General features: G+C 49.6%; 6 protein-coding genes across 6 annotated transcripts, besides 6 other annotated features; all 6 read left to right on the top strand.

Moving 5' to 3' along the window:
- Positions 1-16,254: part of a sequence feature (sequence corresponds to BAC RPCI93-29O4) that runs on past both edges of the window.
- Tb927.8.1120 (hypothetical protein, conserved) lies at positions 748-1,119 on the top strand (the record flags this gene model as incomplete). The annotated part of the gene is made up of 1 exon (XM_841856.1): positions 748-1,119. One exon carries the CDS (start codon positions 748-750, stop codon positions 1,117-1,119), a length of 372 nt encoding a protein of 123 aa, XP_846949.1.
- Positions 1,897-1,940: a microsatellite.
- Positions 1,994-2,566, top strand: Tb927.8.1110 (40S ribosomal protein S9, putative; the record flags this gene model as incomplete). The annotated part of the gene is made up of 1 exon (XM_841855.1): positions 1,994-2,566. One exon carries the CDS (start codon positions 1,994-1,996, stop codon positions 2,564-2,566), a length of 573 nt encoding a protein of 190 aa, XP_846948.1.
- Positions 3,405-3,448: a microsatellite.
- Positions 3,807-3,845: a microsatellite.
- On the top strand, positions 3,922-6,579 carry Tb927.8.1100 (protein kinase, putative; the record flags this gene model as incomplete). Its single annotated transcript, XM_841854.1, has 1 exon — positions 3,922-6,579. The coding sequence occupies one exon, from the start codon at positions 3,922-3,924 to the stop codon at positions 6,577-6,579; it is 2,658 nt and encodes an 885-aa protein (XP_846947.1).
- Positions 7,754-7,785: a microsatellite.
- Positions 8,335-10,575, top strand: Tb927.8.1090 (DNA polymerase sigma, putative; the record flags this gene model as incomplete). The annotated part of the gene is made up of 1 exon (XM_841853.1): positions 8,335-10,575. The coding sequence occupies one exon, from the start codon at positions 8,335-8,337 to the stop codon at positions 10,573-10,575; it is 2,241 nt and encodes a 746-aa protein (XP_846946.1).
- Positions 11,786-12,376, top strand: Tb927.8.1080 (centrin, putative; the record flags this gene model as incomplete). Its single annotated transcript, XM_841852.1, has 1 exon — positions 11,786-12,376. One exon carries the CDS (start codon positions 11,786-11,788, stop codon positions 12,374-12,376), a length of 591 nt encoding a protein of 196 aa, XP_846945.1.
- Positions 12,655-12,680: a microsatellite.
- Positions 13,075-15,729, top strand: Tb927.8.1070 (hypothetical protein, conserved; the record flags this gene model as incomplete). Its single annotated transcript, XM_841851.1, has 1 exon — positions 13,075-15,729. The coding sequence occupies one exon, from the start codon at positions 13,075-13,077 to the stop codon at positions 15,727-15,729; it is 2,655 nt and encodes an 884-aa protein (XP_846944.1).

The following is a 16,254-nucleotide window of genomic DNA, read 5'->3' as shown; positions in this document are numbered from 1 at the left end:
CAAGGAAAGGGAGAAGAGGGGCTGCATGAAAAATTGGAATAGAAGTGTCAGTGTCTTGAAGTCATATGTTTCGTGTCGTTTCTGATGTTTCAAATTCGTGTTGAACCTTGTTTTTCACTATTCCCTTTCATTTTTTACTTGTTTTCGTTTTTTTCGTTTTTTCTATATTCGTAATTTTTGTCTATTCTGCAGGGTCGATACTTCTTCGTTTCTGCTTCCCAATTCGATTTTTTTTTCTTTTTATTTTTCTTCCGTTAATATGTATCAATTGCGACTGTGCTGCGCATGTTTGCGTTTTGCTATGGCTTTTTGTATTTTGATGTGTGACCGGAAGGACTAAATGAATGTTTGCATGGGGAAACTTGCCGCCGCACCCGTAAATAACGGTGTGGGAGCGTATGATCCCGCAAATGCCGTTAAAAAAAGGGTGTCAGAGGCAAGAAAGGGGAAAAGGAAAGAAAGAAAAAAGCAAATGACACGGTCAGTTCAAGTAAACGAGTGTGGAAACCCATCCGTGCGGCACCTCATTTCCTGATCACCTTCTCTTTTCTTTATTTTGTTTCTGAAATGCATTTGCCACTTTGGTGAATATGTTGGCGTCCCTTTGTATTTATTTTTTCATTTTCATTTTCATTTTCTTCTTATATTTCACTAGCTCGTTGCCAGAAAGGGGAAGGGAAGGAAACGGTAACACCAGCACCAGCATTGGAAATTGTTTGTTTGTTTGTTTACGTGTTGTGTAGTCGAATGAGCGGGGACGGCGTTGGAGTTTACGGCTCGAAACGGGATGGGGCAACAGGTGGCGTTGCTAAAACTAAAAGTACCGAACAAATGATGCGAGAGGCGAATGAGAATTTGTTGCGTGCGTTGCGGACAAACACCTCCACGAACGAGGCCGGATATGCCACCATGCAAGAGCTAAGTAGGCAAAAGGAAACAATTACAAACTCTGTGGAACACGTGGGGGAAACGCGAGGAGAACTGCGCGAAGCGCGTAGGATTATTCGAGATATTCGCCTGCGTGTGTACAAGGAGTGGGTTATCAAGGGTCTTGTCTTAACTTTGCTCTTCGTATTGGACGTATACCTCTTCTACAGGAAGTTTCTGGGGAAAGTTTAGCTCGCCGGAGAGGCTGATCAGTGAAGGTATTGGGTACATAACCTCGTGTAAAGGAGGTAGGGACAAACAAGTGGGAAAGGTAGAGAAAGAAAAAAAAAAGGAAATCGTTGAAAGAAGGGATGGGCAGTGACACAGGACGTAGAGAATGAAAGCAGTGAGAAAGGTTGATGTTTCGGTGTGCGCAGGCGTGATGAGAGGGGAATGGTGTCGCATAACTTCTCGGTTGTACAAAACTTTATTGCGCACGGGCAGGAATTCCATCCTTGTGGTGCCGCCAATATGTCCCCTTTATCATCTATAAATGTGTCTGTTTGCGCGTTTTGAGTCGTGATTTTATGTGAACATGATGCTTTCCGTCCCTCCCTCTTCGTGCCCATAATTTATCCCTCTTTTGTTTGTTTTGCTTCGGTCTCCCCGTGATTTCATCCCTGCTTTTGGAGTCTGGGATGCCGGTGGTGGGTGTTTGTTTGACGGCGGTATTTCCTTTTTTTTTCTCTCCGTCTTTCATACTATAGCCACTGCCACACTCATGTGTGTGTGTGTGTGTGCCCTTCCGTTTGCACGCCTTCGACTCATAGTTATAATGCCCAAATGACGTCACCGCTCTCTCTCTCTATGTCATTCCTGCTGGTATATACTTGAAGGCAACTCATGGAACTCCTTTATCTCCCCGTCCCTTTCCCTTTGTTTTTCTTGGTGTTTCTCACTTCGTTGCGAACCGCTGTGCCTTTTGTTCGCAAACAAACAAATGTGGCCGCCGATGCCTCGCAAACTTAAAACAACAATAACAACAACAATATAACAACCACAATCAAAAATAAAGGGCAATCATCGCGTCCGTGCATTATTTGCAGAGTAACAGATCGGCACGCCCATGCGCAACTACAACAACTTCAACCGCGTGTGGAAGGCCCCACGGCGACCCTTCGAGAAGGAGCGTCTCGACCGTGAGATGAAGCTCTGCGGGCAGTACGGCCTGCGCTGCAAGCGCGAGATTTGGCGCGTCAACATGACACTCTCAAAGATGCGTCGCACTGCTCGCCTTTTGCTGACGCTTCCGGAGAACCACCCGCGCCGCCTTCTTGAGGGCTCTGCGATTATGCGCCGCTGCCACGGATATGGTTTCCTCGACGAAGATAAGGACAAACTCGATTATGTGCTTTCTCTCACCGTTCCCGACATTCTCGAGCGCCGCCTTCAAACGGTCGTCTTCAAGCATGGCCTCGCAAAGTCAGTTCACCACTCCCGTGTTCTTATCCAACAGCGGCACATTGCTGTTGCTAAGCAAATCGTTACGATTCCTTCCTTTATCGTGCGCGTGAGCTCTGAGCACCACATCGCCTTTGCGGATGCGTCGCCATTCGGCAATGGTCGCCCAGGTCGCGTGAAGCGTGTGAAAAGGAACGCTGCGAAGAAGGGTAGCGGTGGTGGTGATGATGACGAGTAAGCACCAAGGGGTCATATGGCGCTTGACAGAGAGAAGACGTGACGCGTTTGGGCGACAAGTTGGACTCGCATGCCATCGGAATCCCATTATGTGAACTTGCGCCTTTCCCCCATTTGCTTGTCTGCTTTTTTCTTTTACAAAGAGGCGGCCACAGGGGTGAAAAGGTGGGCAACAAAGTGGAGGTGATGGGGCGAGTGAGTGCACTTGGACCAACTGAAGAGTGAAAGAATAACCGAAAGCACGTCGGGCAAGAGTAAGTCAGGTATGATGCTATTGGCGTGTGAGGCAGTAGTAGCGGTGATGCAGCCACTTTATAATTTTTGGGTGCCTTCCCCATTTTTTGTGCACGTTTCTTGTGCTTCTTTTTTTTTTTACTGTTGAAATTTCCCCGGGAGCCTTGCGAAGGGCGCTAACACCGCCTGTCTCTCTTGTTTTGTTAGTCGTTTTATTTCCATCTCGCCGTAGCTGTGTTAATTTTCATGCTTTCCCCCTTTTCTTTCCTTCCACATCATTGCTGTAGTAATTGGGGAAGGTTTGGTGTTTACGCCCAAGCAAAAGGGAAAGGGACGTGCCCAAACTACACCGTGAGATTGCTGTAAAGTAGTCAAACGGTGCGTGCTTTGTGTTTTAGACGGTGATTCAAGTGGAAGGCACTGCACATCAGTTTACCCATTTACGGAGAAAGAAAAAAAAAACATACTTCTACACGAGGATATACGGCAGCTGCAAATAAAAAGGAGAGAAAAGGGTATACAGGGAAAGGTGGGCGACGGTGCACAGAAAGTGTGTAAGGGTGGCTTTTAGGCCTTTGTTGGTGCATTCCGCAAATATTCCTTACGTGTGTGTGTGTGTGTGTGTGTGTGCTCGTCTGCGTCTGTGTGTATTCTCGGGTTTATTCTCCAAAGGGAGGGGGATAGTTGGCTCAGACTAAGCGCGGAAAGGTCCCCACTTTCCTTTCACTCATTCATCAGCTTGCGAGCTGCGTTTTGGGTGCTCGTGCTTGCACGAAATACCAAAAAAAAGCAAAGGGCTCTCTTGTTTCCCACCGCTGTGTCTGTTGGTTGGAGAGAGGAAGTGGACTGAAAAACAGGCAGCTCGGGGTTACTTCGTAGAAGAAAGCAAAGGGTTCCTGCTTTGGTGTTTTTTGAAGTTCAGGTCTGGAAGGGAGGAGAAATCAGGGGAATTCGGAAACAAATCAGGGTGTGCTGGGAGGTTGCTCTTCTAACAAGTGAGGAACAGAATATATATATATATATATATTTATATATATACGTATATAAGTAACGGGGAAGAGTTTGCGACAGAGGTGAGATCTCACGCCTGTGCGTTACTGCTTTGCTTGCGCTTCGTCAAGGATGAGTGAGGACAGCGCAGCGGGTGGGTGTACGTTGCGACAAACTGGCCCCTTCTTGCTGAAGTTCGTCTACGCGACGGGAACTCGGTTGGCCGCACAAAACTCACTGTTGCCCGTTGCCGTCGGCTCGGCGGTCGTATGCACAGCCTTTTTCACTTACATTTGTTCCAGTTCGCCTCGGTGGAAGGGTGCACCAGGTCTTTTCGGTCATGCCAATCGTAATGCTCCACGGCGTGTGAAACTCGGCGCAACCCAGATAAATGTTGCGACGGGAGAGAGCACCACCACCAGTACGTTGTGGGACATTGACAGCACCGATGAGGGCACACGATGCGCCGGTGGGTCGGGAGTGGTGACCGCAACGTCGTCGGCAGTGCTGTTACCGCGGGGCACCACCCCTCTGTGCGTTGAAGTTAGCCCCTCAAGTTCCTTGTTTTCTTCCGCGCACATTCCTATCCTCTACATGCACGCACCCATCTGCCGTGGTGGAAGGCGTAATGGAATGGTGCGGCATAACAAACGCAAGAATGCCAGTCAAGGCTTGATGGCCCACGCGATAGCTCAAGGTATGAACCTCCTCAGTGACGTGTTGTGGCCAAGAGCAGTTGCGATCATGTCATTGGTTGTTGATGCTGTGCCTCGCTTCGTTAGATGTGAGATCCCTAACCTGAATTTCCTCAGAAATCGTTGGACATTTTCTTTTCCATCATCACAACTACTTTTACTGCGATCGCGTTTGATTTCCAGTGAGGCAGATGGAATGCACACACGTTGCGGGACGCAGCAGCGACCGGTAGCACAAGCGGATGTAAAAGTAATGGATGAAACTTCGGACACACACTGCGAGTTGGTGGTGAGAGTAGGGGATAACAGCGCAGCAGGAATAACTGGTGCCCTCCACGCGGATGCAGTAGCACAACACCTGTTGAGGAGCAGTTACTCTACAAACCAGTACACCACTGTGCCCCCGCTTAATCCCCCGTCGTTTTCATGTGGTCACGCCTCGGTTGCTAAGCAAACTGATGACGTCGAAGCTAAAGCCGGCACCGCCCATCCGCCCTCTGGACCATGGATCCAAGGTGCTACCGTGCGTCATGGTGAAATGCGGATAGGCCGCTTCCTCGGAAGAGGGAGGTGGGGAAAAGTTTTCCAGTGCTGTAACCCCGAGACAGGTGAGGTTTTGGCAGTAAAACAGCTTATTTTTGACGATAATGACCCGAAAGTGCGGCAACGTGTAGGCGAGTTGCGACTCGAACTGGATGTGCTGAGGTTGGCGAATCGTTGCCGCGTGCCGTGGATTGTTGGATTCCGTGGGGTGGAGAGACGTGGTTCTTCCGTTTTACTCTTTATGGAGTACTGTGCTCGTGGTTCGCTGCTTGACTACCTGACGCAGCACGTCGCGGCAGCGCGGCGTTTGACTTCGAGATGTGGCGCCGAGATCGTCAGTGAGCGGGGTGGTTCTCCACTGCCCCATCGAAGGGACGATTTGTACTGCCAGTCGTCGTGTGTGGAAAAAGGTGCAGGGGGGACGAGTAATCACCGACCCGTAGAAGGTTCTTTGAGGGAAGAAACTGATGGAGGAATTCTTCCTCCACTTCCCCAAGTTTCCCCTTACTCTTCTGATTGCAGGCAGCGCGCCAATGCCGAGCGCCCCTGGTCCAACCCACTTGCGCTTCCCATCAGAGAGATTCAGCGGTTTATGCGACAAACAGTTGAGGCACTTCATTTTCTTCATTCCAATGGTTATGCGCACTTAGATGTGAAGACTGCCAATATTCTTGTCACGGCGGATGGTGACGTGCGTCTCGCAGACTTTGGATGTTGCGGGCGCTTACGGCAGGGTCCCACCTCGCTGCATACTTGTGTGGGGCATAGTCACGCTGTGTGGCCGTCGGGTCTTTTAGATGGCACTCCGCATGCGGCTGCTTTTTCTGGTTCCATTGCCCCTTCCGACCCAACACGTCATAATCTCTCAACACCACCGGTGGCATCGATGTCCGAGAGTGGCGACGCGACGGCTGGGGCCGCGGGGATTCACGGGAGTGGAAGCTGCAATTGCGTAAGCGGTGGAGATTCCGTTATGTATCCCACGTTGGTTGATGATGAACTAACTGCGGAGCCCCGTGGCACTGCGCTTTACGTTGCCCCAGAGGTGATCCGTCTGGACAAAAGTCGGATAGGCGCGCCCAGCGATGTGTGGGCCGCTGGTTGTGTGGCTATGGAACTTGCAACAGGAGAAGTGCCGTGGCAACATATGGCAGAAGAGCAGTTGTGCGTTATGTTTCGTGTTGCCTCAACAAAAGAGGATTTGCCGCTACCGCCACGCATTGTGGAGGCGGTACGTGATGCACGGTGGTGGTTAGCGTGCTACAGCAATGACGCTGAGGCTAATGGAAGGGACGTTCATGATCATCACAGTGCTGCTAAATTGTTGGCACATGAAGGAGAAGAGGAACGAAGATACGACGCGGCCACCGTTCTGCGTTGCGATCGATCAGAGAATGCTGCAAATCACTTCAAATGTGATATAGAGAGTCTACTAAACATGCAGTTGCTTGTTTCATTGGAAGATTTTCTGCATTCGTGCCTACACATTCGGCCTGAGGAAAGACCAAACTGTGAAGAGATGTTAAGACATCCTTTCTTGGTCACCCGCTAACTGGAGAGTGGTATGAGCGATTTGTGTGTAAGGGACTGTCAAAAAAAGAAAAAAAAATGACAAAAATATGAAAAACTAAGAAAAATATTTTAAAAGAAAAGAAGAGTTGAAACGGGGGAGGTGTATCAGTAGCAGGAGTCAAGGTGAATAAAGCATATTGTAATGATAACTTTGTACGATGGTTTAAGTGAGAAGTTGTCACAATCGAGAGGCTGCAGCTCCGAAGGAGGAGCGCGGGAGTGGATAATTTAAAAGGCTGGAAAGAAACAGCGGCTCGACAAACGCAAGTAAGCAGGCACAACAAAGGTAAAGTACCCGCTGTGTTTCTCAATATTTCTTCAGTGAAACGACTTCAAATTTAAACAGCGACGTATTGTGTTCTGGTGGTTGTGCCTGATTGTTGGGCGGCTGTGTATTGGGACTTTGTCTCCTGGGAGGAAGGCGAGTTACTTCGCTCTTTACTTTCATTTTTTTCATTTTGTCATTATTCGCTCCTTGCCTCATTCTTACTACTTAAATGTGTTCTAAACATCTGTTTTGCCGCCTTTTCATCACCTTCCGTCACTGCCTTTTTTTTTTAAATCACGGAAGTGGAGTGAGGGCGGGGAGGGGCCCTCTTTACCTCCTTTCCTTTCTTTTTTTTGTTTTGTACTCAGGGACGGCAATTATTCGAGTGGTAGCTGGCGGAGTCGTAAAGAATCAGTTGCTCTCATGCGTAACTGCACGCCTTATACCCATCTTCATTTTTCCTCTTTCCTTCTACCCACCGGTTGCTGATAAGTCTGTTTGTTTGTGATGCTGTTTGCGGATGTGTAAATTAAATTGTGGTGTACATACAACGGATTGGGACCCAATAAGCGTGTGCGGGAGTAGATCAAAGGGGATTATATTGAGGATCTGGGCCGATTGTAGCGGTGGATGAGTGAAAAAAAAGAGAGAGAGAAGATAGAAAGAATGATAAAATATTGAAACATTGGATCACATATGTTACCTTGTTGTAGGATATTCGAGTAACACTTCGTGCGCATTTTTCTCATTTTTTTTATCTCTTCCCCGCAGAATTGCATGCCCTTTATGTTGTTATTTTTATATCATTCGTGAATCCCCTGATTTTTTGTTTCGTGAATATTACTTTTTCGCTTACTGTCTTATCTTGCCGTTGTTATCCCCCCTTTTATTATTATTATTATTACTACTACTATTGTTTTCTCTTACGATCATAAATATATGTTGAAATCACCCTTCCTTCTTTTCGTTGCTTGGAGAGGATGTGAGAGTGTGTGTTTGTGTTACTAAGTTCTGTCATACCGTCTCCCTTTCAGCGTATATCCATGGCTGTTTTTTTTTTCGGCGATTTGTTCTTTGCGTCTTTGGCAACTGACCCTTTACCATCTTTTCTACTTTTTCTTCTTTACCGCATTATTTTTTGTCTTAATTTTTTGTTCTTCCCCACGTTCCTTTTACCACTCGTTTCCCTCTAAATGGTGGTACCAACTGAAGTAGAAGAAAGTGGGGCGAATTTTAGCGGAAAAGTGGGGTGCTAACACTTGCGTGTAGGCGTGTTTGTTGTTAACGTTTTCGAATAAGTGACGACTGCCCTGTGACGACGTTGTGCGCGGGGAAGGAAAGGGTAGCGGTTAAAAAAAAAAAAAACTAGCAGCTGAAGGCGCGAAGCGAAAGTTCGCAGGCATATTTTTTTGTGCTCGCCCACTCTAATAATTCTTATTGCGCTTGTTTTGGGGTCTCTGCAACGGTATGAAAGATCGGTCGGCCGCTGTTCACGTTGGAAGTGAAGATGTGCCCACTGCGCGTGCCCGCGGGGCTGCCAGGAATAAGGCTACCAGTTCTAAGAACCGCCCCGGGCGTACTCCCATTTGCGGTAAGGATGCTGAAGAAAATGCTCTTGCTGACGAACCTGCTAAACCTACAAGCCCCGTCGCCGTTGACTCAAGCGATGCTGCTGTTGATCGGTGTGGCTCAGTTTCCACAAGAAACCGTGCCGGTGACGCGATCACCAACAAAAGATCGAAGGTAGTGGATATTCCCCCACCTGCCCCGTCAGTTGGTTTGTTTTCGAAATTCCAGGAGAGGAGGGGTGACTTTAGTTCCGATTGGATGCTGCTTCAAGAAGAGAATGCGGCTAATCAGCCTAGTGAACCCCCCATTGCTGCCGAGTTGGTAATGAAATTACGAGAGCGACAGGCCCAAATGCAGATAAGTAGAGATGAGGTCACCCTCAAGACTACAGGAAGCAGTGCAGTTAAGAACCGGGATGAGGGAAGACTAGAGGCTTTGAATGAGGAACTCAGGAAACAAGGTGCCGACGACGGTAAAAGTGACAGTGACGTGGAGTACGTCCCCCAGGAAGACACCCGCGGATATCGTTCGTTAAAACAACAGGGGGGTGAGGAAACTACGGTCGTGGGCTCGGCAGTTGCCGCACCTTCCACGAACTCTGATGAAGCGGAAAAGGGATTTCTCGACGATTTTCTCGGGTTTTCTAAGGGAGACAGCGAAAAAAATGCGGATTCGCGATACGCAGTGCAGGCGACTGTAACTTTGAAGAATGGAAAGTGCGTTTTAGCCTCAGATGAGGTTTCATCAGGTCAAGGTGGATACGACCCTGGGCACTCCTATTTGGGGGAGGAAACACGGTCTGTGCCTCTGTGGTGTGTGGGTCGTCTAACCGGACAAAAAGAATACGCCAAAGACGCGGCTATCGCTCTTCACCAGGAGATATGTGATTTCGTCAAGTTTCATCAACCTACTGAGGCTGAAATTGCTATACGGTGCTTAGTAGAAGCGGAGGTAGTCACCATCGCCAAACAACTGTGGCCAAAGTGTGAACCTGTGGTGTTTGGAAGTATGGCCACAGGGCTTCTGTTGCCACTCTCCGATGTTGACATAACTATCCTCAATGTGGATGTGCCGACAGAGGAAGCTCTAAGGCTTCTGGCGCGTGAGATTAGTTTGTCCGGCATCTGCAATACCGCTTACCCGCAGCTGGTTCTTAAGGCAAAAGTTCCGCTGCTAAAGTTTCAGCACTGTGGTTCGTTGCTGGATGTTGATATAAGCATCAACGCACGAGACGGGCCGCGGAACACGTTGATTGTCATTGATTTGCTGAAACACTATCGCGAGGCAGAGCCGCTGATTGTAGTCGTGAAATACTTTTTGCATCAGCGTGGAATGGACGAACCGTACCATGGCGGTTTGGGTTCCTTTGCCCTCACCCTTATGGCAATAAGTTTTTTGCAACAACACCCAATATACACAGGCTCTCCGGATCAACGTCTTTACTGTGGACTAGGCCGCCTTCTTGTGGATTTCTTCCGTTATTATGGCATGTACTTTCGTTATGATCGCTGCGGTTTGTCAGTTGTTGGTACTGGCAGATGCTTTAAACGTACGGACGTTTGTGCTTCTTCAGTGCGGCCCATGACCAATGGAGCCAATAGCTCGCTTGGGAGAGGAGGACCGCAATCTGGGCCACCACAAGTGTTACTGGAGGACCCGGGATGTCCCGAGAATAATGCAGCTAGTTCACTTCGTAATTTTAATGTCATTGCAACTTCTTTCACCCATGCATTCCGTGCGTTAACAGCGGTATTTGAACCCAACCGTAGGCCGGGTTCTTCCTCTCCTGATGCGTTGCACATTGACCAACGCCCAACGCTGCTGTCACGCATCTTGCACGTGGATGGGGAAAGTGTGAAGAGGCGACAGGCCATAATCGAAGCACATGGGTCACTCTTGCAAGATCCGAATGGCCGTCTTGTGTTGCAGCAGGTTGTAGATGAGCACAAACAGAGGAGGGAGCGCATGCTTGAAAACGTTTCGCTTCTCAGCTGCCCTCCCACAAGTGATAGGTTGGTTTCTCACAAACGACCTCGTGAAGATAGTAACGAAGACAAGTTCTCCAAGAGTAGGAGGGGCGACAGTTGCTCATCGAACGACAGTTCGGTCCGCACGGCTCGGTCATTGACCCGACGTTAATGTCAGTTTGTGTGTGTATGCGTGCATAACTTTGCTCTCCTTCTTTTTTCCTTTTCCTTTCCCTTTTGCGCGTACGGCGTCACGTGGGATTCGTCTCGTGTTTTTCTTCTGTTTTCTGCTGATATTCGGGCTTCGTTTCCTTTTCTCCTTTTCACAGCCTCGGCATCTCCGCCTTTTTGTGCAACTGTGGCTTGAGTGGGACACTCACGGAGAAAGTCGGGATGTGAAGAGGGGAAAAGGAGGGCGTGTTTGTTAGCCACTCTTTCTTCTTTTCTGCATTTGTCGGTGGAACGGTAATGTGGCAATAATTTGTGTGTGTGTGTCTGTATGTGTTGGGGAAGGAATAGGATGGGATGGCGGAAACGAAAGCGAGAGAAGGGAGAGAGTGTTAAGGCAACCGAGGGATGGCGAGTAAGAGTGAAAACTATGAAGTATATACTTCCACTTCCCCCCATCAGGTCATTTGATATTAGCTATTTCCTGATTGCCGGGTGTGCAACTATCAGGGACATTAGCGAAAGGTGAGTGATGAGGGGGGGGGAGAGAGAGGGGGAATAATGAATGACCGGCAGTAAAGGAAAGGAGAGGGTGCACAAGCGAAGTTTCAAGTAAAAAACGCCTTGACGCAATGCTTCGTGGAGAAACTTTGTCTTGTTTTCTTTTTTGTTTTTTTTTGTCCGGGGGATGAGACGTTGCACGTGCTTATGTGTTGTTTGACAGGCAGCTGTGTGACAAGACTGGGTTTGGGTCGTTGCGTGGGTTGTTGTTGTGTTCGTACTTTTTAACCGTTTAGCCTCCTTTTGCACCTTACATGTTTTCTTTTTCTTCGCTCTTCCCTATATCTGTTTCTATTTCTGCCCTTTTTTCCAGCCTCTGCTCTGGTTGTGAGAATGGTGATGCCATATACGTTGGTGGTCCCCAGTTGCGTGTAGTTGTTATAAACGAAAGGGACGTGTTTCCCTCCCTCATTTCTCTTTCTCTCTGAGAGAAAAAAAATGGGAAATGAATTCACTGTCTGCCATTTTGCCTTTCTCGTATTTTTGCTCAATTCTGCATACCTGCTCGCTTTAAACTTGTCTTTTGTTTATTCAGCAGCAAACGGTGGACAAGCCACCACGCGAAAGAGCTCTTTTGCATTACTATACTCCTCTATTGTAATTTTTTCGACTTGCAGTGCCGTTGATTGATTTCTCCACCTGCCAACACACCTATGAGCACCACCAACCGTGGCGGTAATTCCCCCGTCGCGCAGAGTGTGAACCGTTCGATAGCTCCGGGGATGAGTCTGAGCGGCTCCGCCCTTGCCGTACTGACGGAGGAGCAGCGCCAAGAAATTAAGGAGGCTTTCGATCTCTTCGATACTGATGGCAGTGGAACCATTGACGTGAAGGAACTGAAGGTTGCGATGAGGGCGCTGGGATTTGAACCACGGAAGGATGAAGTGCGCCGCTTGATCGCGTCGACAATGGAGGAGCGTGGTGACCCGGCACCTGTTAAACCTGGTACTGCACCTGGTGCGGACAACCACGTCATCGGGTTTGCCGAGTTTGTTGATCTGATGGCGCGCAAGATGAATGAGCGTGACTCACGTGAGGAGATGTTGAAGGCGTTTCACCTATTCGACGACGACAAAACGGGAAAGATAACTTTCAAGAACCTGAAACGGGTCGCGCAGGAGTTGGGCGAAAACATGACGGACTCTGAAATACAAGAGATGATCGACGAGGCTGATAGGGACGGTGACGGTGAGGTAAGTGAGGAGGAGTTCCTTCGCATCATGAAGAAAACTTCGCTCTATTAGGGAGCGAAGTCGTATAGTGAGCTATGGATGAGGGGTTTTGTTGATTACAGCTGGTAGAGCTTTGGTGCGTGTATGTATATTTGTACCCCTTTCCCCTCTTCCTCCTTCAAGTGCATGTTTGCCAATGCGGAAAGAGTGGAGTTGGCAGTGAAATGTGCAGAGGATTGGGAGGGAATCCGTTAGATGCTGAGTCTACAGTCGGCATGTGAATAAGGAAGTGTCGAATTTGTGTGGATGAGGGTGAGGAAAAATAGATCAGAGACTGCAGGCGCAGGGGGGGTGGTGGTGGTGGTGGTAGTGGTGGGGGACGAGTTCGGTTGCATAGAAAGAAATAAGTGGCTATTTTCCTATTTCCATGTGTAAAAATTCTCTGTTCGGCGCAATCTACTGCTGACTCGACTTCTGCAAAAAGGTGGTGGGACTGAGCGTACCGTCCTCTCTGCGTGTATGTGTGCTTCGTAGGTCAAATAGAACTTCCTACGACTCGTTACGAGGGCGAGATTGTCCAGTCGCACCTGAAGCTGCTTCGTCTGAGCGGCGTGGTTGCAAAGAGATTAATGTTTCGTGTGTAGTGATAATTTCCCACTGCAAGCGCTGTTTTCTTTCTGTCCCTGTGCTGCACCAGTTTGGCTCCGCCTGATGCCTTATCCTCACAAATTTGTTGACCTTCCGTAAAGTAAGAAGCTGATCGTAGAAGGATGCACAGTGTTACTGTCCTTTCTCAGCCGAGTAGCACGGTGACCACATGCGCCCGATCCACGTTTACAAACGTTGCAACGGTAAGCGCCTCACCCCCTCGTTCCACAGCGCTTTCCGGAATGTGTTCGCTTTCATCATCATCGTCACTATGGAACACTGACCCTCCTGCAGATGATTGGAAAGATATAGGGGATACTATCCGCGGAACCCATAACTTGGCGGGGAGTCCAGAACAACAAATCCAACAGCAGCCGGCGGTGGAAGGGAAGTGTGGCGGCGAGTCCGTTCTGTGCGGCGTGCGGAAAGTGTTGCCTTTTTCCGTTAGCTGCACAGCAGGCGGGGATGTCAATGGACGCCAAACTAACAGTCGTGCAAAACACTCCTCGGCACTAAAGCCACCACTGCAGGCGTCAGTGTCCCAGGCGACAGGGAGATGTGATTCTTCAAACCATGGTGTAGCTCCTACAAAGCAGAGCTGCCCACCCGAGGAGAGAGCCGTTGGGTCAAGCAAGGATGAATTGAACCACGGCGGCATTGGTGATTCCGGGGACAATGATAGTGGTTTCAATAAGTGCCACCCTCCACAACTGCCACCCGCAGTTATTTTCATGTCACCCCTCAAAACAGCCAGTGGCGGCAACGACGTAAATTTGACAGTAGTTAGTTCTGCGCCGCCACCGGGTGCAGCAGAAGCAGCGGTGCGTGATGGTAGTAACACCGTTAGTTCCGATGATTCTCTTGACGAAGTCGGCACCCATTCCGGTGACAGCAACAGAAGGTTATGGAGTTGCGCAAACACCCCGGAGAGGCCCAACAGTATGGAACACGTTGAGAGAGTAGTAAGCTGTGTTTCTGAGCGTGAGGATGCCACATGTGTGGAAGCGGACGGGCAGCGGAAACCTGCTGTGGCAAGATCGTGTGCAACCGAGAGGCGGCGGCGTTGCCTTCTTCGTCAAATCAAGTTGGTCGATGCTGAGGTGGCTCGGATGGAAGGGGTACAGCGGCAAAACGTTTTTCGGATAGGCTCAGCTTCTGGTGAGGCATTGAGCAGAGAGAAGGCTAAATTGTTGGAGTTGCGTAACCGCTACGAAGCTGCACTGCATGCTACTACCAAAAAAGCCTTAGAACATCGGCAGCCGTCCTCCTTGTCGGTTTCATCCGCTGGTGGGCCCTCCCATTTTCCCTCGAGTTTCCGCAGCAGCCTTGAACACGACGGCCGACAAGAGGGGTGCCCCTGTAAGACTGTTGGCCGTCGGTTAGCATTGAAAGTTTCAGGATGCAGTGCCGTACCGAGGCGGCGTGGGGCATCTGTTCGCAAGGCGCGTGCAGCAAAACCACCAACACTTACTACGGTAACTCCTGTCGCTGTCGTTGATGATAATAACACTACTGGCTCTGCCGCCGCAGTTGGCACTGACGTTAACCGCTGCGCAGAACGTGAGTCTTTGCGTAGCTGCTGTTCGAATCACATAGGGAAAAAGCCAAGTCGCGCCACCGCTGCTATCCATGTGGCTGAGCCGGCTCGAACTTATGTTGACCCGTACGCACCTACAGAAGGAGGTGGGAGTGGATCTAGGGCACCAAGGGGACAGACACGCGGTGCTTCCGTTGACGCAGAGCGCATGGCGGCTTTTTACCTTCGCAACGGCAGATCACGGCACCTGGCGGAGGTGTCTACTTTAAAAACTGCGGGTGGGGAAGGTCATGGTGGAAAGGCAATGATGGAGCGCAACCCTGGTACCTGCGCAAGTTCATCTCGCTGTAGTCGCACTCGAGAGGCTTCGAAACGGCCAGGGAACCCAAAAGCAGCGGCAGTGGGACCTAAAAGAGACGGGTGCTCCCATCGAACCGCATCTTTGTGCACCAGGGCATCTTCAGCTGTTGACTATACCCCTGTTTGTGCAAGCAACAACGGCGGATGTGGGGATCTGAATGGTAACGGCCGCCATCGTCGTGGCCCTGTGTACCACCTCTGCGCCCCGTCGGTTCCTAACGCAGCTCATGTTGAGACATGGGAACCGACATGCGGCGACATGACTCGTCCCCTGGTCCCCTCTAAAACGGGGACGTCACTTGCATTTCCTCGCAAGGAGTCTGGGCAAGGACCATGGCAGATGCCAATGGAACAAAGGGTCTCGTGCAACGCGCCGTGGGGCTTTGCTACCTCTTCAGTGCCGGTTTCTTCATCTTCTTCAGCAGCTCGGTGCTGCTACTCAACTGGGTTGGGCAGCTCCCGTGCCGCTCCCTATGATTATCGCTTCGCCAGAACGCCATCGTATCACCACCCTCCTTCAATTTATGAGCCAACACAACCCGAGGCAGCGCCGCAGGTTGTGCACGACGAAGTGAAAGATGCGTGGAGAGCGCCGTTGGGACCTTCGCTTCACTGTGGATCGCTGTTACCCTCCGGAAGGGACTATTTTGTCTCTCCAGCTTTACCAAAAAGTGACTTAATGTGGCGACAACTTGCTAGTCGAAGCTATAATAACGAACAGTGCGACTGCTCCGGTATGGAACATGCAGCTGCAGTTGGGGGTACCATTCGCGACTGTTCTTACGGTGGCTGCGGCGATGAGGCGCTGGAAAGCGGACGGCGAGCGGATCTGTTGGTTCGGATTGGGAAACTTTTGGGTGGTGTGGAAAGAAAGTGCTGAGCGGTCGGAAGAATTTCTCCATGCACACATATAGAAGATATATAGAGGCACCGTTAGCGTTTCCCCTAAGCGGTGCTTACATCTCAGTGTTAGAATGATTGCCCTCCAGCATAAGTCTGGGAGGGCTGGTGTTGAAGGGCAGATACAAAGTTTACATACTAACCATCTTTATACATGTTTTCAGGCCCCGTCCGAACAGTGTTATGCGACGTGTGTGCCTTCTTTTACTTGCTAGTTGGTTCCTTATTTTTGTTTTGAATCTCTTATCGTTATCTTCGCATTGTCGTACAAGTTGGGATCTGTTTGTTTATGTAACTTTTATCTTTTCTTTCCGCCTTATTTTGTTTGGAGTTGCAACATGGCCTTTCTACCCGGCGTGCCAGTTTTGAGAGAATATCTGCCGGAAGGAACGGAAGAGAGTAGGTTCAAAGAGCTGCGGGAACCGACCACCAGCACACCCAAAAGGCTGGGTAATCTTTTTTTTTTTATTAGGGGGAGCAAGTGCACAGCGTACCGAAGTCACTG

This window comes from Trypanosoma brucei, chromosome 8, assembly GCF_000002445.2.
Source record: "Trypanosoma brucei brucei TREU927 chromosome 8, complete sequence".
Classification (NCBI taxonomy): domain Eukaryota; phylum Euglenozoa; class Kinetoplastea; order Trypanosomatida; family Trypanosomatidae; genus Trypanosoma; species Trypanosoma brucei.
Note: the sequence above shows the minus strand (reverse complement) of the source record. Positions and strands in the feature narration are given on the sequence as shown.